Below are 27,023 nucleotides of genomic sequence, written 5' to 3'. Positions count from 1 at the left end.
TGAAGCAATTGCTTGAAGCAAGGACAGAAGAGCCCTACCTATTTGTATATGGACATAGCCATATAGACATACCTACAGACTATTAACTTTCAGATTATGGACTATTATTTACCTTATTGTTGTACAATAAGTAAGCAGTCTAGAATAATGTCAGTGTAAACACAGAGTTAATGTGAAAAAAAATCCACATACGTATGTTTGCGGTGTTGTTCAGACTCAGATATGTTTTTTACTTCCCGTTTTACTCTGCTAACATCAATCTTGCAGACTACTTATTTTTAACTTCCTACTAATATAAAATTTACTTCTTTCATCATCAGAAGATGACTTGTTTTATGCCCTAAAGTCCTCTCCTAGCTCCAGGCTTTTGGTGGTGGCAGAGGTAGAAAACCTTCTGTCTTGCTTGGCTGTTCAGGTGATCCATCATCAGTGTAACCAGTGCCTTGCTGTCAAGCTGGGTTTTTCACAAGCACACAAAATATAGGACAGGATTCGTCTTCTGCAAGCAGCTCATCTGTAAAATATCCCTTTTCTACTAGTTACTGGTGATCCCAGAAAGAGCAGCGAGCCYAGACCTCTGATAGTAAAACTGTCACTGCTGGAGGACTCCTGTTCCACCCTTGCAGATGTTGGAAAGCATCTTATGAAAGGAGGCTCAGAATACATTTTTTCCATAGCAAAACACTGGYTAGGATTCCTGGAGGTGAAAAAGAGGGCTGTAATCCTTCCTTTGAGTTGGCTGTTGTAGATATATGTTTCTTCYAGCAAAATAATGGTAGTTGCAGGGTCAGTGGTTTAGCTGGCTTGACATTGCTGCCTGGGGTTAATTCAGGTTTTAGTAGGACAAATGTGATCTGTTAATGCTTAAGCAGGTCATCCCAAAACGAGCATTTATTTTTCCTGACTGCCACCATGACACTTTTGTGGCTTTTTGTTCTCTTCTCGATAACAGGCCAAGCTCCTGCCTGCTTCATCTCTCTGTCTGCTTTTTCAGAGCTGAGGCAAGCAACTCCAAGGGCTGTAGGTGGTGACTGATATTTTAGAGGAAAATTCTCTGCTCTGTTGGGAAACCTTTAAGCGTCACAGCACTCGGCAGGAAGTGGCTTTCATCTCATCTACCTTTTCATTAAGGCCTTTAGGAATTTTGTTCCTACTGTCTTTTCTTTTGGGTAAAAAAAGAGTTGCAAGCCCCAACTTAGAAACACTTTTCATAGCTTGAGTTTTATAGTTGCTGGGTCGTTCCATACCAAAAATAATGTCATGCTGAGGTTTGGCTCAGTTTGATTCTTACGTGTGTTCCTAAACTGTGGTGTACACTACTTTCCTCTTTTATTCACATTTTTCATTTGTTTTTTAAATCAGAAATGTAGTAAGTTTTCATGTGGCTCTAAAAAGGGAAGTGATAGGGAGCATTTATTAAAAATGCAGTAGCAGAAGTCGCAGTTCTTTAAACACATGCAAAAAAAAAAGAAAAAAATATATGAAATGCTGATGCATCTAACATTAAAGCGAAAGGCATGTAGATATTTATGTTTGGATGACATCAGTTGCACATCTGGCTAATTCACACTGTTCATTCATCTGCCTATCTACTCTTTCCAAAAGTGCAGTTTTTTTTTATGCTCAGTCATTAATGAGTTATATGTCCYGAAGGCATAGTGTATAGATAAAGCTTCCCAGAAGCACTGTTTTTAATGATATATAATGATACATGTGTGTACATGCAGGGCTGTCTATATATCACATTCTGAAAGTATTACTTATATTTCTAGGTGAAATCTATGAATGAAATCCTGACCGCATTGACATTAAAGACCTGGGCCAGGGGAAGGAAAAAGAAAAAAGGTTCCTTTTAAGGATCTATTGCTCATTTCCTATTCCTATTCCTATCATATTAAATATATATTAAAGTTTATGTGCACACAGCAATACTATACAGACTTACCTATAGCGGAAATYTCTTTTTACCTGTTTTATCTCTTAACAGGCTATGTGTTGTTTTTAAGTGCTTCACATTAGATTCAGCTTCACTGAATCCTATATTTAGGAAGTCACAGAAAATTGTAAAAGACAAATGAAAAAGATCATACTTTACTGCTTSCTTTCTCTTGTTTCACTTCCTTTGTATCCATTTTTGAATTCAGTTTATCTTTGTCCTAATGTACTGAAAATACCATCTAATCCTCAAAAATATTTTCTACCCATTGGAAAACTTTATTTATCAGCTGATACTCTCTAATGAAAATAAGATTGTTGGTAACTCTTTGCTCCCTCAGTTCTCCTACTTTTTCTCCCCACCCCTTCATTTTTCTTTGCTGTTTTACTCTTCTCAAATGGGAATCAGAGCAGAGAGCAGTTTAGACTTCCAAACACTTTTATTGAATGGATAGGGTATAAATCCTCTGAGGAGCTTAATAAAAGTAAATATTGTGCTTGTAAAAAAAATCATTATAAGCTGCAGTATGCATCATACCATTCACCATTATTCATTAGAGTATTTAGTAGTATCAATATCTGTTTTATAGTAAAAACCTATATAGTAAAAACCTTATAGTAAAACCTATATAGTAAAACCTTATAGTAAAAACCAGATATACTAGTAGCAATGATTTAAAAAAAATCACACACATAAAGGAGAAAAACAACACTTAGTCAGCCACCAAGAGTCAGTTCATTTTTTGGAGGGCATCATTGTATTTTTGTTCTGTTATTTCCCATAGTTGTGGGAAGTGACGTGATACTGATCTGAGATTTTTTGTAAAATGGAGAAGTATTTCTCTGAATCCTAGAAGAGGAGAACATTTGCTGCACTGTAAACTGCACAAAAGCTACTTAATAAATGAGAAAATAGCTATGAATAGTACTGTTTACCAGTTCTTGGATGGAGTTAGCTTTAAACTGAGATTTCACAATGAAGAGAAAAGTCATCTCTGCCAAATAGTGTATCAACAGACTGTCTATCTAAGCAGTACAAGAGCATAGTTTCATTGTGGTCTGGATCAATGTCATCTTTGTTATTTAAAAAGCAAATTGAGGATGTTAAGTGAGCCTAAGACTAAATTTTACTTTTAGTCTATTTTGTTTGATGAGCTATTAATCTGACTCTTKTATTTGTAGTTTTCCCTTTTGCTAAGGCAGAATGTTCAATATTCAGTTCATGGTACAGCCTTGAAGTACAAAATAGATAGCCTCAGAAATATTCCTYTTGGAAGCAGACATGACCACTTAGAATTGATATATCAGCAGGAAAAAAGAATGAATGTAGGTAAAGTATGTGTACAATATAAGTAGACAGGCACATACCTTTCAATAGATAATTCACTTGTAAGTGGAGTATTATTTATTTCTCTTTTGGTGCTAATTAGTGTTACATTGATTCAAGCAATGCACTTAAATGTCAGTCCACTTAGGCTATTTGGTTTATGTCTGCAAACGATATTTTCATTTATTTTCTACTCATGTTGTGTAAAAATAAAATAAAATCCCATGATCTCAGAAGCAGCTGAAAGAAAACCCCAGCTATTTTACATCTTGCAATTCAATGGCTTAGGTAACTTAGAATATTTATATTATTATCACACTTTTTATATAAGTGTTGGTTTAAAAAAATATGTTTGTRTGGGTGGGTCAGAGTCCTTCAGCTTCTGGACTTTAGGACACCAGGGGAAATCAGAAAGCAACACTATATTTGTGAACACTAGATTTTGTGTTTTAATAGGGTTTAGCTGAACAACCTGAAAAAAGATCACCTAATCACAGAGCTCCCTATTGGCTGGATATTCAGGAAGGCCAAAGAGCTCTGTTGATTGCAACAAAGGGCCTGGAATAAATTATGGTTAGTAAATTGGCTCCAGGTTTTCCTGTTTCAGACAGTAGCTTCAGAGTAATCTATTTTATGAGCTCCACTAAATCTGACCTATTGTGGGGAGGTGACACCTCGTGTCATGGAAGTGACATCGCACGTGGACCGGGTATATCCAGCTGGCTCCCACTGGCAGGATGGCAGAATACCAGCAGGTCTCCAATTGGGTCTTTTGGCAGTTTTACCCTCTCATTACCAGTTTATGAGACCCCAGGGAGGTTCTRCCAGGACTGAGCCAGGTGCATCACTCCCATCATGCTTCCCACCGCAGCAGGGTGGGAAATTGTTCTGGAAATATCCCTGTGTTTCAGTCAGATGTCTGTATAACTTCCTTCCTCGAGCAGTTGTGCAGGTGAAAATGGGAGGTGGGGTGKATATATCCTTAGCTGAAGCTAAGGTGAGAAAGAAGCTTTAGCCACAGCATTTTTATTTTCACATTCATCTACCTCCTTTACTTTGGGCCAGTTTATCACAAAAAAGTTTTAAAGCATGTGGAGTGCTTAGCAGAACTCTTAAGAACTCAAGGAAAAAAACAGCTTTCCACCCCCCAAAAAAAATCGTCTTAGTGTTTTGTTTTGTTTGATTTGGTTTTTCTGAGAAGTTTTATATTTTATTTCTGTTCATAAGCCTGATTGCTTCTGATCTGTGTGACTTCAGCTCTTTTCAGCCCATTTAACATTGCATATGTTAAAGAGAGTAAGGGTATTTCCTGAAGATTAATGGCTGGTTAGTTGGTCTGAAGTTCATTAACCTGAGCAAGTCATTAGATTCTTGGAAGGACTCTTGTGTGGAAGCTGGAGTTATATTAGGAGATCATCATAAACTAAAAATATATGTGACAATCTGGCCAGCTTGCAGTGAATCTAGGACAAGACAGGGTTGGCTCAAGCTCACAGAGCAGCTGCCTCTTGTGTAAACTAAATGCCTTGTGTCAAGAACTAAAGTAAATGGTTTTTCACAGGCATCATTCAGAAATAAAAAAAAAAATAAAAATAAAAAAAAGGAAGGTTTCCATTAAACAAACAGATAAAAAACCTTTACAAGAGAATGTCAGGTTCATCACACCCAAAAGGCCAAATTCAGCACTGTTCCTCAATCTGTAAGTAAGCAAATGACAGTCTGTTTGTGCAACTGCTCCATTCTGACAGTCTTGATTCTTCACTGTACTTTGCTTCAAAAAAATGAATCCAAATCCTCTGGTGAGATCCCTGTTGGCTGAGACCCAGGCCCTCAAGCCATGGCTTCTCAGCATGTTTGTAGCGAGACTGGCTCCTTGTTAACTGCTTCTTTTTGAAATGTGGCTTATCCCACTGAAGTTGAACAAGGCTGGTGTGTCTTGCCTTTACATAGCCTTTCTTCCCATCTTCCCCCCCCCTCTTTTTCTTTCCTCCTTCTTCTCTCTAAAAAGATTTCTTTAATGTGGTATAGCCCTGTAATAGTAGAAGTAAACACCAGTCTTTATTATTCCAACCACAAATAGATGTATCGATATGGAATAAATRTGGGCTTCCTCTTAGAATCCTACACTCTAGTAAAGAGAAGGGGAAGAAGAGCAAACCAGAGGCATCTGATGTTTGTTTTGCATTCTTTTCATGCCATCTCATGAATATGTAATGGCATTTAGCCAAAGGGAGTATGTGCAGACATTGAATCTGGATGTTGAGGAAGGGACTGAGAAGAAAGCAGCTCAGTGTTTTCAAATAGGAAAGATGCTGCAGGCATTCATGCAAAATTTTTTCCTCTCTTCATCTCCATCACACTCTTTCTACAAACTCACTTGTCTTTCACTATTGGCAGAAGTGCTGGAGGGCCAGAAAGCCCCAACTTCTCCAGAGTCTGGATCCCTCTGGTGCAGCTGGGGCCCTGGTCTGTGCTGCACTCTGGTAGATGAGCAAGGAGCCTTCTCTTCSAAGCTTGCACAGTGCTTGCCTACAAGGGTGCTAGTGTTACTCCATCAAACGGGTAGTTTCAGTGCCTTTCAGAAAAGAATTTGAAGTCCTCTCCATGAAAAGTCACAAGCCATTAATCTCCCAGCTGTAAATACTAACCATAACATTTGCTTATTCACTGATTTACAGCATTGCATGAACACTGACCTCTGTCATTTCACTATTTTGTTTGACCTCTGGTATGATGCACTTGAAGGGGCACAGACCTGGTCCCACAGGCATATTCATGCTCTGACATCTGTGATTTATTAACCATCATATTCTGCTTTCAAAACTTAGCATGCAAATTCAAATACCTACATATGCAAAAGTTGTATTAATGGACAAATTCTCCTGAAATTGCTACCAAATAGAGAACTGTTGCTGTTCTGTGTTCAGCTCCCAGGGTGACTGGGTGACCCTGAGGAATTAGGTTCACTCCAGTTTTATGAATCCGTTTTTGCATAGGGAAAATAAGGACAGTGATAATTACTTTCTTTTGTAAAACAGTTTAAGATTTATGGAATATGAATGACTGTTATTAAGTGAAAAGTGTTGCAAAGCTGGCTTAGTTGTGCACTGTGTTAACATAATCCCATATCAGCCTATTGACCTTAGCTTGAACTGCTCATTAAAGTTTATAGGACATTACTGTGCGTGAACTGAAGCARCTATGCCTCACAATTGTTCTACAGAAAACATCATATTGAAAAGTACTTTTAAATCCATCAGCTGTGCATACTGTTTTTTTRTACATTAAAACTAAACACAACTGCCTGTCACATCCAATTTTATTTAGTTTATATGTGAATGCTTGTGACGGATATGTACTCACTGTTAACTCAGTGTGGATGCCCATGGTGTCTGAGATATTGCACTCGATTCTAGTCATAGAATAAACATAYAATAGCTATAGTACTGAGATAAAGACAGTTATAAAACATTAAGATATCCAATAGATCAGTATGAACTAATGAGATGGTCTTTTTAGATGCAAATGGTCTTTTTAGATGCAGCACCATTTCAATTTTTGATTAAAAGTTAACTATGCTAGACATTAATCTTTGAAAAGCTTATATATTTTTCCAATCTCCAAATGTATAAATTTAGTATTAAAGAAATAGATTTACAATGTGTTGGTTTCTACTACAGAAAAAATCCTTTTTAGCAAGTGTGCTAACTGCTTAAGCTACTCCTTAAAGAGGTCTGTCTTGTTTTCAGAAACATTATTTATATGACAATGCAAAAGAGCTACAGATGTTTTATTTTGTTTTCAGATTAAATTTGGATTGTCTGAAAAGCGGGGAGATTTTTCACTGAAGTTCAAAAAAAGATACAGAAGAAGAAAGCAGAATGAGATCTTCCCAAGTACCACGTGCCTGCAGTTTGTTATGTTTAGCAATGCTGTTCCTTCCAGTCACYGGAACGTCAAAACAAAATATCCCAAGACTTAAGCTTTCCTATAAAGGTAAACTTTTCAGCAGTTTTTCTGATTCTGCCACTTCTGTTTTGATGTGATGTTGCCAGCACTTCATTTATGTTATTAAACAAGAAAATGAAATATGGTTGTCACTACAGTTCCCAGGAACACACAGTAGAATCTTTAAAGATGTATGAATCCTGTCCTGGGACAATCTTAAATTGTGTTCTGAGGGAAGAGGTACCTATTTATCAAATAAAGATTATTCTTTTTCTATTATTATTATCATTGTAGTTTGCTCTAGAAGGAAATAGATGTTATCTACGTAAATTAGGTGGGATTCACTTACTTAAAAAAGGTTCCTAGAGCTCCTTGAAACACCGTAATTTGTAGACAGTCCCATGTAACCACACGGCTGGGATGACATGAGACCAGAGGGAATACCCATATGCTTCTAGAACAACAGATCAGTAAAATATCCCAAACAATTCAAAGGATGCCAAAGTTTAGACACCTATTTTTTCATAATCTCTTTTTTTTTTTGTCTAACATTAAAATGGATGTGAAACTGTCAAAATGTTGTTTTCTTCTCACCCCTTTGAAAAACAAACCCCTACTTTTCAGAGGATTCCTTAGTCTTAAGTCTATCTATTCTATGTTCTTTTTATGAATACTTCATTAATTGAATTTTTGATTAAAACTTTGCTAGACATTATTCTTTGAAAAGCTTTTATATCTTTTTTTTTTTTTTTTTCCTGTTGAGCATGTCACAGGTTGAGGGGTTTAAATGCATATATATTTTTAATTCTTCTTCTTATAGAAAGTGTTGATTTCTTATTGCTTTGGACGTACAGTATACTTGCAGTTTTTGCGAGACATAAAGATATATTACTTTGATACCGTCTTTAGCTGAAACTGGAGATTTGGAAATGCTCTTCAGTTAGTTATTTTTCAACTTCAGTTAGTTATTTTTCAACTGTGTCAGCTCCCTGCCCTTATGGGAGCTAATTCTGCTGTCAGCTTTTCAAATAGAGCTCTTCCTCTACATGGTAGAATAAAGCTCAAGATGGTCAGGTGGGACAGGAGGCTGTAAAGCCTTCACCAGCAATTATGATATGTTTGTCTTGAGCTGTAGCACATACAGGAATTCATTGAGTAAGCACAGTGAAATCCTATGGATCTCCAAGTTGCTGCTTTGCTAGTTGTGTCCATCGCTGCGTGTGGTGTATACATGCATTTCTACACGTGTGAGTGAAAGGGATGAAGAGATCTTGACAACATTTTTATACGTTCAGGAAACAGTTGCACTCACTTAAGTTAGTGAACACAGAAACTAAAAGGCCTGACTTGAAATATGAATGTTAGCAGTAAAACTCTCTAACATATGGGCAGATTTTTAGCAGCTAGAGATCATTCCCAGTAGAAGCCTATATCACATGGAGATGGCATTTATTGTGGATTTGACATTCACAGTCATTTCCTCTGTACTTCTAAGGCAGATAGCCTTTGGCAAAATTCTGATGGATAAATTTGGCAGGTAGAAGAGAAGAGATAAAAATTGCAGAGGTCAACACAGAAAAAGAAATCATACTAAACTGAAATCTTAGTTTAAATTAGTGGTGGAGACCTGCTGGGAGTGGTTGGGAAAATGCCTCAGCTCGTTTAAGAAGACAATGAGGGGATGATTGATATTTAGGCTGTAACCCAAACTTTTATTAGGAACTTTATTAACCTTTCACTTTGGCTTGAGGATTCTAGTTTCCTATTCAAACTTTTCCACCTATATCACTTTAGGGGAAAAAAAAAAAAAAAGGAACAACAGATAAAAGCTGGCRCATAATCTTAATTTGGAGATCTGTGTGTAATATGACTAAAAAGCCAAAAGAGGGAGAGAATTATCAGATGTTATTGTATTTTATTGTGTTTCCCTTTTTTTTTTTTTTTCTATTTTATTTCTTTTTTGAGGAGGGGTGGAAGGTAGGGGGAAGAGATTACTTTTCCTGTAGGAAAATAAATTAAAAAATATATATATAATGACATTGTTTTCACATTTCCAGATGCATTAAAATAGAAATTAGGGAAAAAGTGTTCTAAAATATCTCGTCTGCTATATTCGCTTGCTTCTATGTTTCTGAATAATATATGGATAGGTGAAAAGGAGATAAGAAATAAAGAAAAACACAGAGCTGATATGAATTCTGAAGGAAATCCACTTTTCTTATCCACAAAGTGACTTAAAAAGCAGTTTTTGAAGATACTGAGTTCAATMTCTAGAAGCCAACCGTGTCTTCATAAACCATAAATTGATGCAGTCAATATTGCAGACTATTATTTCAAAAACAACCAGGTTTGATTAAGCAATGGATAATGCTTGTGGTCAATGCTGGTCAGGTGACCTCTCTGCATCCACATGTCTCTGTTTTTCCACATGTCTTGAAGTTTTTCCTTGATGGAGTTGGAGTTGTATATGGCACAGGTAGTGCCTCTCAAAATTAGTAATATTTTTGTGGTTATATGGAAGTCAGAAGTCTTGAATATTAATATAAATGTCAGAATTAAGCTTTATTTTAAAAAAAATGTTTTAGTAAAACAACCCCTGAGAATAACAGGGGAAATGAACCATCTTGCCTGTACTTATAAAATCATTAGAGTCATATGATGGACAATTTCTGGCTTCTCCATTCTCTAGAGTTAAGACCTGAACTATCAKGTAAATAGGAACTATCAGGACTGAMCGGAACTCCTTGGATTATCAGGAGGTTAATATGAGRCCATTTTCTACCTCTGTGGAAAACAGACTGAACTTGGCCACATCWGGAGGCTCTGAAAGCTTGATCACACATGTTTGGTTCATCTGGCTGCGAAGGATGTTGTCTTTCAAGGGAAGCGGCTTCATCCCTTTCCAACTGCAATGTATTTATAGGGTGGAATAGCTCCCATTTCCCAGAACTGCAGAGCATTTGCTAGGGCAGGACCGCTGGAACCAGGCAGGACTTTCCTCTCCACGGCTTCATCTTACGACTGCAGCACAGGCCACTGTGGTGCAAAACCAGAAACCACTTTCTTCCCATAACCTGGAAGTAAGGAGAAGAAAGAAGACCCTGAGTGCTGAGGATGGAGAAGTACAGGGGATGGGAGAAGAGGAACAAGGGGTGGGTAGTAAAGGAGCATGGAGAAGGAGCAAAGTGAGAAAGAGCGAAGTCAGCCGTGGATGGAGGAAGAGGGGGAAGGTGCAGGGTGAGGTAGTTGAAAGCAGTCCCTATAACCACAAGAGCAAACTCCCTTTAGAGCTTTAATAAACCTTAGTGCCTTCTCAGCCCTCTGCCTACAGACAGCAATTAAAACTGCAGAGCTTGTCTGCGTGGCAGCTACGTGTTTTCATCTGCTCTGAGATAGCTTAAATAGCAGAAATCTGTGCCAGAAATGTTAAGATTCCAGATATTCTAGTGAATCATGTGGGTATCAACATGATGCCAGATGATGGATTTTCTTTGTTCTCTGCCCTAGTTTTAAAAAATATGTTTGAAAGACTGTACAAACAAAAACTTGCAAGCACACAATCAGTTTAAATATCTGCATTACAATTTCAAGTCACAAATATATACACTTTTTCAGTGTTGATAATATGCTATGTTGTCTTTTTTTAATTACATACCTTGTTTCCATATTTAGCTGATTTTTTTATTTGAAAAAATAAAAGTTGCTTTTAGTCTTCTTTTCATCTTAACCTTTAGCTTTCTAAAGTGGGGCATATCATTCCTACCACAGAAACTATCATTGCTATCTTGATGTTTCTATTAAGCTCTCACTACATAGACGTCAATGTGCTTTTTAGATACTTTTGCAAGATTGCAAGGTGCCTTTATAGCTATAAAATTAAAAACAACAACAAMAAAAAAGAAAATGTGTCTGCTAATAGGAGATTGACATCTTCAGAAGCATCAAGTCTGATATTTTGGTAATATTCAAATAGTATCTGCAGTATCTGCTGTGGCTGAAGCTGCCCAATGGCTGTCCTCCAGATCACAGAAGAACTGAAGCACAGAGGCAACATTCAGCTTCCCTGAGCTGTATGTCCTTTTGTTTTGCTGTCCCCTACTTCATTTAGTGCCCTTCTTTCAACCTGGACAATAAATGCAGAAAGTTTTTGTATATTCATCTCACCATTATTCAGARGACAGTAATAGTTCTGACAATTCTATATGCTACTACTATATTATAGATATAAAAATGTAGGCAGTCTTATTTCTCTCCATCTTCTGTGTGATAGACTTTGCCAACTGATTGACAGATACCTGTATTCAGATTTGTGTGCGTATTCACAGTGACTAACTAGACCCAAAGTTTAATCTCCTCCTAGAGAAATTTCATTTTTTCAGCCTTTCCATTCATGATGCTACTAAAAAAAATTCCAGGGTAGATGCAGATGCTCAACAACAAATTTAAGCCTACTGGCATGCTTTATTTGTCTGCTTTTCATGGATGCCTCAGAAGTACTCTGCACTGCACATGCCTTMATGTGCACCTGCTGCCTGTGCTGGAGACTTTTTTTCACATTAAATGAAATAACTTGCAGTCTCTATCCTTCTGAATTCATGGCAAGAGATTTTGGACCAAAGAAGATGGCATCAGGAACAAACTTGCATTGCTTCTCATGTCTTTTTATATATGTATGTGAAATGAAGACATATTTCTTTCTCCTCTGTTGAAGGAAAACAAATCATCAACCCACATGGAAATTATCTGTTTAGGAATACTGTTTAGCTTCATGCAGTGTTTTACATGCATCCCCCTAAGAATGTTCCATTCTTAAGATACAGTCAGAAACAGAGAATAACATTTCAGTGCCAGAAATTCTTTTGAAAAATTTACTGTGTAAATTTCCTTAATGTTCTAAAAATGAACCTTTGAACATAATACTTTACAATGCCAAGCATCCTGTTTTCTAAATTCTTTTTGCTTTAAACACATCCAGTTTATGACTAAAGAGATGTTTAACTCTTGTATCAGAGCAGTCAGTTTGTTCAGTTTCAGTAAAGGCGGCTTATCTCTATGCATACATCATTTAATTACATATGTAGAATATAGATAAAATTGTGTAGCACCATGAACCTCRTCCAACTGTCTGTGATGTTGTAAAAATCCCAGTGAAGAAGGTTGGACAAGTATGAATGACTGGAATATAGGAAAACAATGATGTACAAAAAGCCTAGAAATTAGCTTGCATTTTTTCAGCTGTGCTGGCTGTACAGGAAGAGGAAGAAAAAAACAGTAAAGAACCTGCGTCTGTGGTAATAYCAGCAGTGATAAGTATGAAGAGTAACAAAAATCTTAGGGAGAGCTTCTTTTAGGGTAATTCCTTATTTCACTTTTTGCTTCATTCATTTTTGATTAGTATTGATTTCTTCCGAAAAAAGAAAACAAAAGAAAATAAAACTCTTACTGCCTCTGCTTACTTTGTCAGATAACTTGAAATTTATATCTGAGAGTTAAAAAGATCCTATGTCCAGGTTRTTGTGTGATCTGGTAATCTAGGAAGTATATTTTGTCCTACCTGTTGTCCCAAAAGTGCATTTTGAAGGCAATGCGCACTGAGACTTAAAACATACCCTAGGTGAAGCTGGATAAGTACTCCTATCCCTGCCTAGAAAGACTCTTTCTTGTTCTCTACTTAGACTAGGTATAAACTTAAGGGGTTTAATAATGTTTTAGTAACTAGAAAACCAAGAACTTTCTTACAAAGAACATTTTTTCCCTTTTCTTAGCTAGTGAACTTGGAGGTCAGATCCAACTATATGTTRCATTTTCTGTCATATAATTATCATATATATAATGTCCTGGAGAGCAGCCTCCAGTCAGTGACATCAACAGTTTACATAGCAGTGAACTAAGAATAACCTTAGGGAACTGACCCGTATCAACCTCTTAACAGTGTAAACAGCCTGTAGCTCACAACAGTTTTCTTTTTTCATGATCACAAAAGGACCTCAATTGGGAAAAAAAAAAAAAAAAAGGAATTGTGTTTGCAGAATGCCATACTATTCTGCTGAATGTTCACTTGATTAAATCCCAGCAGATGATAGGGAAACAAAAGAATAGGACTTCAGGAGGAATGATTGGGCCCTTGTAAAAGGGAGGACAGGGCAGCTCCAAGGAATTGCTCCCACAGAAGAATGTGGGGGAGATACATGATCAATGTCATCAGCTTCAAAGGAGTTATTTTCAGAAATGTTTCTTTACATATGCCTTTACTAAAGGAGGTTGCAAAACAAAATCAATGTTAAATAGTTTTGAAAAAAACAACCTTGATGTTTTCCTAYGCACTGATTTGAGGGCATGGCCCTCTTGACGTCAGTGAGCATCTAACTGTTGACACCTGTGTTTGTGGTGTGATTCCTCCAGTCGCATTTCCCTTTCCTTCCTCTCCATCTCTGTTGTTCCCAATATAGATGTGTTCTTCAGACAATCAGTGTGTTGTGTTGCACTGTAGGAGTTTGCTGCCTAAGAGGTTACAATATTGTCCTGTTCCTGAAGACACCAAAGTTTTATGCCCAGTTTAGCTGGATCTTTGAGAAGACTTTACACCTCCCTATGCATAATCCATGCAATCTGGATTCCTTTATAATAAAGTTTCTGGTGAAATATTTAGGGTGATAAATATATTAGGGTCATATAACATCACAGCTGCCCATGCAAAACCTATGAGTGTGCCTAAAAGCATAAACAGAAGTAAATAATATATATATTTTAAAAAGCCTGGTATATTAAATAATATCTTTTGTTCATATTATAATAAAAATAATTAACAAGAGGAAATTGGACAGGACATATGAGCCTCTGCAGACATATATCTCTGATATGCCTTATGCTGTATCTTCTAGTTAGCACATTCCTCTCAGAAAGTCTGCAAGGCAGAGACTGGTTCCATCTACACATCTGCACATGAGACTGAATCTAACTGAGGCAGCTGGGCTCAGCTCCAGTACAAACAACTAACACAGAAGAGAATTAATTTAGAAATTGAGTGACCTCTGATTTCAATGATTTTATAAGACCTTAAGTCCTGTCATTATCAGAAAATATTACTAATTATTATATTTCACTTTGCCATGAGAAAACAGTACAACAGACTGAACTTTTATAATGTGAATCATTTTTATTTTCATTGATGGAAGTGACTCTTTTCTATCACCACTGTACAACTATTGAGGAAACTTGCTTTACAACAGCTATACCTTGCTATATCTTTTACAGCTTGCTATACTTGCTTGCTTTTTAATCATGCATATCTAGGAATGAAAACTGGAAAAAATACAGTATAAGGAGAAAAAAATCCAGAATATTCCAMATTTCTCAAAAACAGTCATTCGTTACATTTAAATATCACAGTTCTATCAGAGAATACTGGATCAGCACGTTTAGCCCAAATCCTAGGCAATAATGCATCCCTGAACTGCAATGCTGTAGCAAGCTACTGTGAGGCTTTGACTTGAGAGCTGAACCARTATCTGGAAGAAAGAGCTGAAACACTACAATGGCTCCCAGCGTCAAATATTATGATGACTCCCACCATCAGGGGAACATGGGAAATAATTTGTCATGCCCGAGTCAGGCAGGGAACTCCTCTGCGGGGACAGGAACAGGCAGTTACGTGTGGTYGGAGAAAGCAGGAACCTGGTGCGGCAGATTTGCTGCCAGCAGAGGAAATGCCTAACCCACCAACAGGTAAATCTGCTCACAAAGATTCCTGCCCTTGCCCTCCCTTCCTGCATGCATGCTCCCTCCTGCCAGTGCTACTTGGCCAGTGCCAAATGTTGCATCTGTGCTGTGACGAACCGCCAAGTTGGCCATCATTTTGCAGACCTGATCCCACCTGTTTCCCTGCAGCCACTTCTCCGTTGACTAGGGTTGAGTTAAAAAAACAGAAAATGATTCGAAACCAGTTGTGAAGAAGCTTGTCTGCCCTTGGGGGATTGAGGCAAGGGTGTTGAAGGACCACCAGCACTTAAGAGGTCTTCCAGGCTGTCTCAGACAGCAGTTTCATGGCAGCCGAGTCAATATGAGAGCGTGCCGCTTCTGAGAGGAGGAAGTGCCCCTCCCTCTTCCCTTCTCCCTAAAGACACATATGCATTTCTCTCCCTCCTAATCTGCTCCCAGATGCATGGACCTGCCCTTTTTTATTGCACCAGATCCAGCCCTCGTCAGATCTTTGGCTAGGATGCACGCTGCTAGCAGTTAGGGCTTCATCTCTCTGTCTTATTCAGCATTGCAGTCCTGTATTGTAATCCAAGCTTGTTAAGGCTCTGGTCCAATGCTTGGAATCTGCTAGAGGAATAGTCCTCATAGCTTCTTGCTCAGTGCTAGGGCTGGATGCTCAGCTGATAAAGTTAATACAAGTCCCAATGGTTAAACTGAGTATCTGGCTATGAGTCTTGGATGAGCATTTGAGTGAAGAGGACAGGGAAGGGTGGGACGTACAGTTAGAGAATACTTGCATAAAAATCTGTGTTGCTAACTGATATATAGCATGATTATACTCAAAATTACAGATCATTTTCAATGACAGCAGTGGTAGGGAGCACAGCTGGAGTTTTCTGTCTGTGAACTATTCTTTCAAGTCATAAAAATGGATGGTACTGAAAGTGCTGATGAAGGAGGTAACTACTAACAAAGTAGACTTGGCACTCCTTTACATTGTCAACTTGCCTTCCTGGGGAATAGCTTTTGCTACTATGCATCTCCTCTAAGCCTGTCAAGAACAATATTAATGTGCTTCACAGGTCCGTGTTATTTGACATTTTTGCTACAACAGAATGGTCTGTTATAATAAAAGTCTCTCATCTTTTAGCTCTATCTGTTTTGTTCGGAACAACACTCTCATTAAGAACTTGGCAAACACATTTGAACCTGGTATGAAAATGTTGGCTTGAAAATATTATTGGGAAATGTGACCTTTTTGAAAACAACATTTTTCATATACAACAGATGTAGCCCAAAGAAGCAATCCCTGAGATGAGAAAGCAAATATAAATAGAGTTAGTCAGATATCTAAAGAGGAGTCAGCACTCTATGTATTGTAAATTCTTGAACCAAATCTAGATTTGTTGTTTCAAGTGTTTTGCTTCCGAAGCACAGAATTTTATCTACAGAGTAAAAATGGAATAAGGGTTTAAAAATATGTCATGTTCTGTACAGTTACTACCAAGTGTCATAGAAGAAATTGCACAACCTGCTGTTGTTTTTTTCAGCCCAAAGGAATACGGGCCATAAAATGTTGTGGCTTTGCCTGGCCCCAAGTCCTGTGGGTATCCTCAGGAAGAAAAAAAAAAAAAAAGAAAAAAAAAGGTGTTCTCAAAAGATTCTCTGAGAATGAAGCTACTTGAAATTTGCAGTTTACAGGTGCTTGAAAATACTGGAGTCATTTTTAGGTCACCCTGAAGAAAGTAAGGTCTAAAATTAAAGGCTGGTGCTATTTTGGAAGCAAATGTAATATAATGACTGTCATCTGTTTTGAAATGATGGATAATACTGAATATAATTTTACATACCATAGTTTGACAAAGGAAGAGCTGTGTGCCTAAAACTGCTAAATATAGTCTTTATGTTATATTTTCGACACTTGCACATACTTGCAAAGTGCAACACACTTGATCCAAGCAAGCAAGAGCAAGTCCATGGCTGCACTATAATTCATGGAATTTAATGCAATTATTTTGTTGATAGACTTCACTAGGTYAAAGCTACTATGAATATTAGGTCAGTGAATATTGCTTGTGTTGCCTCTTCCTCACTGCTGGCTGATCTTCTCACTTAATTCTCTGTGGCTCTGTCCTTCATAAGGTTCGTGTCATTTGAACTGGAGATCATGTTATGCACTTAAAAATATCTGGGAATTTAGCAAGATGAGATTGCTAGAAACAGATTCAGTTAATGAATTTAACTCAGCTTATCTAAGTTAGTCAGTCAAAGAAGGTTTTGATATTTATTTTCTACCTGAAGCCTATCAGCTCGCTACTGCTATTTATAYGTTTTGCTGAGAGATGGGGAAAAAAAAAGAGGTTGTGAGGCTTGCTTGTGTAAGCAAGGTGTGTATGTGGAAAGGACTTACATCAGTGCAGGTGAAGAGGACTCTTGCTTTTCATTTGGTGCAAATTGACTGAGAAAGAGTGTGAGCAGAGCAGCTAATTTAAAAGTGTATTTTTTCCAGAGTCAATGGATTTATAGCCTGTTTGCCATTGTGGCAGCATGTAGTAATATGAATCTTTAGAATGGCTTTAGAAATTGGCCTGTTGAGAGCATCTTCCTCCAAAGATAGCAAAAGTTTTCCCTTACCTGCTTGATACAGTCATTGAAAGAAGGAAAAAGAAATAGAGGTTATTTTCTAGTCAAATTATTAACTACTGTTCTGTTAAATCAAGAACAGTCAAGAAGAAGGTGGACTTCCAGCTTCAAAAAGAATCTACAACTTTAGTTCACTCCTGAAAGGTTTCTGCCATAGTAGGATGCTTTAAAGGACATTTTAAATCTGATGGAAGAGGAAGAAAATGAAATTTAGTTGCAAAACTCAGATTACTTACTTACCACACATGAAAGTGGAGGATCTAGGAGACATGAACAGTCAAGTTCAGTCCTGACACTTGAAAATGAGGAAATAGAAGTAATGGGAAGTAATTTGTATGGTCTATCTTTCTGTTGGAAAGTAGATTTGGTTACCATTTAAGTCCTTGAAAGCACCAGGCATTCCTAATGAACAGGTGTGAGTTCAACAGATATTGATATTGTACCAAACCTCATATGCTTGCAACTTATTTGCACTGAATTAAATTTGTATTACATAACCTTTTGATAGCCACGGTATCATTAAAAAAATAGTGACTTGATTTAGCCTTGGAAAAAGTAGTGAGTTTGCTTTCTTTGGCAGTTGTACAAGGAAGATAAACTACTTAGGAAAAGGCAACCTGTGCAAATCCACGGCCTTAGGTCTTCTTCAGAAAAAAAAAAAAAAAAAAGTTTCACTTGGGTACATTTTCATTTGTGCTGTCTAAAGCTAACTATTTGGTTTGGCTCTGTGCAGTTTGTGAGCTGGGCTTTTGCCTTTTTTGACCAATAACATGAAGTCACAAAACAGCTTTTARTCATCTATGCAATAATAACACTTTGTAAGTTATTTGTGCAGCTGTTTCACTAGTCAAATTTGTTTGGAGTTAAGACACAACTAAAATATACTTTCATAAACATAAGCGAGAATTGTTTAGTCCAAGCTTAGAGGAGATGTATTTTTGGTGCTTAGCATCTATTTTGTTCTGCAGTATTACAGTTCTTCCAAACTCAGGTTACATGCTGCCCGCACCATAGACTAGTTCTGCACCAGGCTCTGAAGTAGAGGGACAGATTTAACTGCAGAGGCCTGGTTTGTAAGAGAACAAAGAAAATTTTGACACAATATTGTGCCAACAAGAAAACTATTTTTCTGTGCTCCAAGTAATCCACATCCTTTTGGAAAGACACTACTGTTTTTCCCCTAATGTAATGTTTTTCCTCACCACCCAGTAAAATTCATTCCAAACAGAAACAACCAAATGCCATGCACCACAAACTCTCATTGYCTGTGGTGAGATGCAAGCAAATAAAATACAACTTGCTTCTTGCAATAAGAGGTAGAGGATGATCATAAAGTTAAATTACTCTTTTTGCCTTCATGCACATGTATCTGAGGTCAATTGTATCTTTTAAACTCATAGCATTTTAGAAGCTGAGTAAATTGGTGCATTAATGTTACATGAAGTTTTTTACTCCAGCAATTTAATGGAGGACAATAGCCATGCAAATTGTCATGGATGTTTACCAATACTTTAAAGAGCTTCTTCCTATCTGGAGGAAAATAACATGACATTTTGTTATTGACTATCCAGAAATTACACATATGCAGACTTTAAACATATGGCCCTTCAAAGACATCATTGCATGTAGATGTTTAGAAACAGGTTTAGGAGTTCCCTTCCCACAAATTAGGGGAATTAAATCTCTCTAGCCCATAATTTATGGAAATTTCTGTGACTGGCCACAGTGGCAGTTCTGAGTCTTAGCCAAACAGGTTCCATATATTTGTATGCTTACACCATGCTGAAGTTGAGGAAGGAAAGCATGGTCTTTGAGGGCACAACTTGAGGATAAAACGTCAAAATATGCTATATAAATGTAAAAAAATATTACCAGAACACAATGACAATTTTTCATTAGAAGGCTTTTGCTATGGCTCTGCAGCTGTAATCATGTAAGTAATGGTAGAGTTGTTCTGAGCTAGCTCTACTGAGATTTTTATAAATGAAGAAAATGAGTGACTATTTCAGTCTTACTACTGCTTAGGAATGAAACATTAACCCAGGCAGGAAGTTTGCTGAATACTGATTTAATGGTCAGATTGCAGCCTGTGAAAAGGAAAAAAGGAGAAAAAAAAAGAAAAAAAAAAAAAAGGAAAAAATAGCTGCTCTTTAGTAAAACAGCAAACACATTAAAAATTGAATGTTGAAAATGCACTCATAAGAAATCAGCCTTGCAACTAATTATGTTTCTGTGCACAGTGAGAATGTTRTTTCCATTTTGGGCTTTTTACAGAGAAACAGTGATACAAAAAAAAACCAATTTTTTTGAAGCAGAATGTATTCTCTAGAGCCTCAATGGACAAGTTGTATTTTCATGGCAATATTTTTCAGAGTAATGTCCTTGATGAAATTTAACATATCTATCCATGAAGGATAATTCCAAGCCCTAAGGTTGGATTGTTTTTGTTGAGTGAGTACAATGATTAATTTGGCTATAATTTAATCAGTTCTCTGCTAATGTTTACTTGACAGATTTTAGTAGGTCAAATTTCAGTTTTAATCTTATCAGTGGCCATGCTCAGAGTTTTATTTCCATTCTCTTTTCAGTAGATAGTAAATAACTGGGCAAAAGCATTGGAAACTTAATTCTTCACCACTTTGCAGCTTATGTTATTGTTTATGACCATAAAAAACAAATCAGAGCGATGCTGTCATTTCAGTTTGTGCCCTTTTACAGATGCTTTCAGTATGATGCAGTGAGCCAAATATCTGTACAAGGCACTGTGCAATGTGCATTCCCAGCTGGGCGTTTCAGTCATGAGACAACCTTTTCCCTTCCAGTTGTGGCTGTCCTAGGTGATACTTTATTGCTTTCCTGAGAATTACAAGTTGAGTAATAGTTGGCTATTGTCCTTTTGAGATGCTCAGGGTCAGAGACCTTTCCTGTCAACTATAAAAGAACAGGAAGTGGAAAGCAGTGTCTCAGTCATCTTTCAGTGGTAGTCAAGAGCTAGATCTGTATATTTTGGAAAGTTAAATGTCAGTGCCTACATTGTCTGTCCCTCTCGTTGGTGAAGCCAAGCAGTGTAGTGTACCTGTGTGAACATTTATGTTCTCCTTATTAAGATGAAATTCCTGTGGATGAAGTGGAGAGCTTACCCTCCATCCAAGGTACCCATGTACATGGCCTAGCACAGTGATGTGACTGGAAGTCTGTCCTCAGAGAGGATTTAGGACAGATATAACAGAGATTGACTTGTKTTGCTGAAATACAATAGCCTGTGTAATCATAAGTTAATGCCCGTGAAGACCTAAATACTTTATATTATCATCCCATGTTCCTTTTCCTCCCTCTGGGCTCTCTACTAAGTGCAAAAACAGCTGTTAAACTGAGATTTAATCTAGATTGCAATTTTTAGGGCATTTATTTATATGCATAGCAGACCAGATAAGGTTGAATGCAGCCAGCTCTTACATCATCAAAGATGTCATGCACAAAGAAGAGGAAGAAGTTTACGCAAAAATGAGCTCAAGTGCTGCTCAGCTGATAAACAATACTTCGAGTTTCAGCTGAGGCAAGTTTGAGTAGCCCAAGGGAACTCTCACTGACCTAAACTTCCTAATATGCTGTGGTCAGCATCAAAGCATCTGCTCTCCATGGACAGCTCCATTACACCTACTACCAAGAATTTTCAGTCTAGAAAAAACAGGGGAGAAGATTTGTATTGAGTATGATGCCTAATGTTGACATACTTACAAATTAGCAGAATTAAAAAATATATATATATTATCACGAGAAGTGGTTACCATAACAGAGAACACAATAAACAAATGTGTCAAGAGGATTAAATCTCTGTTCCTTATTGAAAATRCTCTAGAAGAGTGAGGTAAACTTTGAAGGTCTAGTGTTTAGGGAGCCTTTCTTTTAGGAAATTTGTATTTAGTTATAATGCTGGCTTTGCTGTTCTTCACTCTTTGCTCTTCTTCAGGCAGTTCCAAGGCAAGAAGTAGTTGGAATGGAACTTAGGTTCTCATAAAAAACTGTTATTTGCCCTTGAGTGATCTTGCTATCAATTAATAAGCAGGTCTGTTAAAGTGTTACTAACTTGCAAAACACTGACAACATTTTTTGGCTGCACAGAAGATATATGAGTAAGGACAGTACAGGCACAAAGTGACGTGGAGCTTAACATATGATTTATTTTTCCAGTGTGAAGTAAGATTTTTCAAAGTACTGCCAAACAAATATTACCTCGGGGAATAGGAGCAATACAATTTGTTTTCAGATTGTACACTTGCAACACTTAATAGTGAGCCAGGCAAAACCAAACAGACTTAAATAGGAGTGCCAGAGCCAAATCAAAATTGCAATAATACGTACCAGGTAGTTGGTTGAATAAAGCTGTTTTTCTTTTTTCTCCCTCAACACTGTTTATTACCTCAATATAGGATTTGATCTTTACCTTTCCTGTCAAACAGTTTGTGAGAGAGCTTAGGACAAAGGGGTAGTTTCTCTGCATTTTTATCAATTCAGAAATTTCTCTGCAAAATATTGACCTCGTTTTTCTTCAAACTCAGGGAATGTAAATAACTTATACTGATCCAAGTAAACCTATCCTCCCTAGTAGGAAGGACAGACTATCTGGCCAGTGCCAGGAAGGTGGAATATCTTTAATTTTATTTTTAATTGAATACAGGATTTGCTTTTCTGCCCCAAGATTTATGAATAGTTTTTCTTGGAGAATTTGCTTGTGGAAGAATCGATTCACATGTTTATTTCTGTTCTCCACAACCTAACAGCTGCCCAAAAGGGCTATACTCTCGTTGTGCTCTTTTCTGTATATTTCTTATTTCCTCCTTCAGAATTTACTCCACAGAGTTTCCATTAAGCAAAGAGTTTCAGACTTTTTATTTTATGACCTGTCAGCTGTATTTATTTATTTATTTATTTATTGGAAGAAGTTCATTTATTATGGAAGAAGTATAGATTCTTTCAGTAGTTTCATAGAGAAGGATATTTCTTAATTACTTCTTGAAGGAGATTGGAAGCCGTTATTAAATCACAGTAATATTTAAGTGCCAAAAATTTGTACTTTTAATAGGAATAGGTTTGATGGTAAAATAAAGAAGCTATAACCATAGTTATATGTTGACTTCTCAAGCAGAACAGACAAGGATACTGGAAAAGACACCCATTGTCACCTCCATAAGGAGGGCAGAGTCCTCAAGGCCGTAGAGGTGGTACTTTTGCTGGATGCTGACCTCAATACGCTTCTAAATTTTAGTATCATGCTGTGTGGATATACCTTCTTTTGATGGGTTGTGATTCGCATTTTCAGTTCTCAGTATAGTAGTCCTCCAGTTTACCATCAGCACTTAATATTAGACAATGGACAAATGAGCTTTATGTAAAGTCTTATATGTAAAACATCAAATACTCTGTGATATGCATCAATATTGTGATATAACATACATGAATTTTCTTAAAATGAAAAAAGTATGGTACATATATTCCAAAGTTTTGTCTTTTTGTTTATTTCTAATTATTAAGAATGTAATTTCTTTTTTTTTCCACATATATAATATATTAAGTGCATTTCATAGAGAAAGAAATATTTTGTGAAATTAAATATTACCCACTTTGGAAGTAAAAATCCCTAAAGAAAACCAAGGTTGACAGGAACCATATTATGACCCTAGAAAGACATGCTTTAAGACTGCGGTTATCTCACCGGCATGCTCCATGCTGGTTGCATATATTTATAAAAGACACCAATGAGTCATATGTAAACATTTTGATTATAAAGATTTTCTTCATTTTCCCACAGACTTGCTGCTTTCAAACAGCTGCATCCCATTCCTGGGCTCAAGTGAGGGTCTTGATTTTCGAACCCTGCTGCTGGATGAGGAGAGGGGCCGGCTGCTAATCGGGGCTAAAGACCACATCTTCCTGCTCAACTTGGTTGATTTAAACAAAAATGTAAAAAAGGTCAGTTTGTTTTCCCCAGATTTCATCTGATAAATTCATCTTTTGGCCTTTCTTCTCCATTTTTCTTTCTCTTTCGCTTCACTGGGTTACTGATGGATTCGCTGTGCAAAGCATTGCATCAGGATTTAATAATCTTGCTTCCCCTTGTTACATGGATTATCTTTTAATATATTGAATTTCTCACAGTATGTGACCTWTGGTGAGAATGAAGTCCTACAACCTTTGCCTTACAGGTACCTCTGCAGTGTATAAAACCAAAACATCAGCAAATAGGTAAAGATGCAGCTCAGTATGTTTTGTTTATTTTTTTTCCTCTTGTGTTAGACTCATGTTTCTCAAAAGAAAGCGTTAGAAAGAAGATAACTCAAGACAGGCCTTTCCCTGCTTCCTCATGTCACTAGATTTACGTTACTTTAAACTCCRGGCAGAGGCAGTTTTGTTGATGGTGGTGACAATTTTAATATTAACACTTGTATTAATATTTAGAATTAGTAATGATAGGGGAAGCTTCCACTGGGATCTATTATACCTCTCCGTTCCCTGTGCTTTGCAGCAACRTGTTAACTCTGGGTAACTGGATAATCGAGCGGCAATTTACCCTTCAGTAGTTCCCATAGACRTGATGAACTGGTGCTTTTGCAAGCATGATTGACTGCTATATATAAAAAACAGATGCCTGTGTAGGAACATACATGAAAACTGCTTTCCTGGTTGTTACAGATATGCTACTTGTTGAAGACAATTTAAATTCTCAGCTGTGCTTTATATATCCTTTAAGCACAAGCAGGAGGTTTTGAATGACTATGTTCTGCTGTCAGTTTTAAAGCGTAACCGAGCCTGAATTAATACGACTGAAGCCTGGGGACTTAGCAGGTGTAACAGGAGAGAGTTTTGCTCTGCATGTTTGAATGCAACACATGCTGCCTTTACAGAGAATAGTTTCTAGTACTAAAGTGAATATCTTATTTAGATTTATGCAGTGATCCACATGGCACTTTCTTTAAAACTCAGATTCTGAGCATAACAGAAAATTTCTTCCCTTGAAAACTTGGACAATTAAACTTTCATCTTCCAACTCAGCCATTTGCTTAAAAAAATTATCTTCTCAGGATATTTTAGTGGTAACTGCATTATTTGTATTTCAGATTTTCAGGTTACTGATTGACTTTTGGCATTGGCTTTCTGTAGAAAGAAATCTTGTTTTTGTAAAAAGTGGACTTCTCTTTCGGTGGGGTGCTGCCTTCCTCCTGAGAGACGCTGAAAGCTGTCACTTCCTATCATGTTCCGGAGGGACTGATTTGTCTGGAGCTCTTTGGAGGAATCAGCACCTTATGCCATCAGACCCACTGGTCAAGCTGATTATATTGTTTTTCGACAGACYAATTATGATTATTATGGGTGTTGAGCATTTAAAGAAGCACAGAATGCAGTGTGAGCCAAGAGAATTAATATGGAATCAGGCARTGCCGCTCAATACAGATGTTGCAGCGCAAAAACTCTGCATTTGAAAGAGAATCTGCGTTTGATAAATTGAATAAAAAAATTATGCCTAGGTGCCTGTATCAACCTGAAAAAAAAAGAAAAAAGAAAATTTGTAAACAATTAAACAGTTTTGTATTTGGACTAGAGAAAGAATAGTCTGGATGYTTATGAATGTTTCCATCTGCTTACTTTTCAGGATAAGTGTTCAGGTAGCCTTTAACTTTTAGGATAAGTGAAATCATACTTAAACATTTGAAAGAGGCTCAACAGCTTTGCAGTGCATCAGTCTGTAGTGATTCCCACGGTCTCGGTGGCTCATCAGCAACTTCACAGCTTTGCCCTTTTGGGCAATACGAGACGATTCATCAGCTCGGGGCCGGTCGCTACATGTCAGTGAGGGCAGCGATGGGAGCTGCAGGGATGCAGGGAGCTGCTCCGACCGGCAGCACCGGTAGCAGAGCAGCATCCGCACGCGGCGTCCGCCCTGCGCCGTGTTTAGACTGACCGCGGTTTGGGTTGGCGCCGGGCCAGGCGGCTCCTTTCCAGGCTTTCCCAGTGCGAGGAAACCACACATGTGGGGAGGACGAGGGTCTGAAGTGTGTCCTTTGTACTCTTTGGAATAAGGAGGCTTCCGGAAAAAAATATATATTGGATTCTACTATGCAGCCACGGAAGATGGAAGCAGTTAATTAGAATATTAAATTTCCTCCTCTAAATGAGGGATTTATTAATGACTCCGAAGAAGAACAGTTAACAGAGAGTATGCTGAGTGGGGGAGGMAGATACAATAGCTTTGAAACTAGAATGAAACCTTGTGCAATGTTTTGTTTTTCTTCTTTCTTTGAAACCAAACTGAGTGTTAATAGCTTAATACTGGGTGGATCTAGAGAGATCACTGAAATTCTCACTTTCAGAAACTGGCTATACTGGGAAAGTGCTAATACACCTGAAAAGTGAAGCCTAAGTCTGAAACAGTTTACTCTTAGTATATCCTCTTCTGTGGGTATAGTCACTTGTCAAAGTTGTATTGTGGAGTATGATGCCCATATTCAAATATTCCCATAATAGTATTTAAAATAACATCCAGAGCACTGTATCCTGTTCTCCTCTGTAATATAACAATATACATGAGTATGTATACATATCATTTAATTACTTCCTTTTCATAACCTAATTATTTACCTAACTTAGTTAATTTAACTTACTTATATTAAGTTATGGTTTTATTTCCTGGTATATTTTTTCCTGATGGAATAAATCAATAGTTCTTCTTTAGTTCACATTTTTTCAAGTCATTGTAATTTTTATTCAATATATTGTATAATTGGTGGAAAACTTCCTTAGCTGGCAGCCTGAGAGAAATCCACCCAGTTTCCACTGCAAACCTTATTAAAAAGCAAGAACAATTACCATAGCATAACTGAAAAGTCCTCCCAAGAATGCAGAGGCCTAAAAAGCAATCTACAAATACCTAATGTTTAACGAAGGACAAACATTTTTCCATGGCAAGAATATAATTTCTATGAACTTGAACTTAAAAGAAGCCCGCAGCCCCTGTTGCAGGGATAGAATAATCTTTACTAACATCTTTTTTTTCTGAGAGATCCTAAGACCCCTGTCAAGTATTACAAGCTATTTATAAACAGGAGGACTTGTGGTTCATTCTTATGAATTAAATAAAGAAAAGAAGTATGCTCAGCGAAAGGAGGCACAAAGGAGCAGTAGTTTATATTTGTCACAGCCTTCCACATGCAGACAATAAATTTGAAGACAGCTATGTCATAACCAAGGGAAGRGCAGTTTAAAAAGAAACACGTTTAAATAGTGTTAGCAGATGGAGAAGAAATTTGGTAGGAGTCTTAGTTTCCAAGACCCTGCCGGAACGGTACTTTGGTACAGTTTGCTCAAAAGCTTTGCTATTTTGCTATTGGAAAACTAAATAAGCGTGGTGTGCAGAACACGCGGCTATCGGGTGCCTGCTCTGCGCGGCACGGATGCTATCGGGGACGGACAAGCTCTT

General features: G+C 37.3%; 1 protein-coding gene across 1 annotated transcript in view; it reads left to right on the top strand.

Moving 5' to 3' along the window:
* The first annotated feature begins 7,064 nt into the window (after positions 1-7,064).
* SEMA3D (semaphorin 3D) overlaps positions 7,065-27,023 on the top strand; it is a 93,091-nt gene continuing 73,132 nt past the window's right edge. The window contains exons 1-2 of the mRNA XM_026052213.1: positions 7,065-7,258; positions 23,361-23,521. Coding sequence (XP_025907998.1) covers positions 7,144-7,258; positions 23,361-23,521 — 276 coding nt within the window. The 5' untranslated portion in view covers positions 7,065-7,143. The remainder of the gene's footprint in view (positions 7,259-23,360; positions 23,522-27,023) is intronic.

The sequence above is a fragment of the Nothoprocta perdicaria genome, unplaced genomic scaffold (genome assembly GCF_003342845.1).
Source record: "Nothoprocta perdicaria isolate Ctin4 unplaced genomic scaffold, notPer1 scaffold_85, whole genome shotgun sequence".
NCBI classification, from domain to species: Eukaryota; Metazoa; Chordata; class Aves; order Tinamiformes; family Tinamidae; genus Nothoprocta; species Nothoprocta perdicaria.
This window is presented reverse-complemented; position numbering and strand designations above follow the sequence as displayed.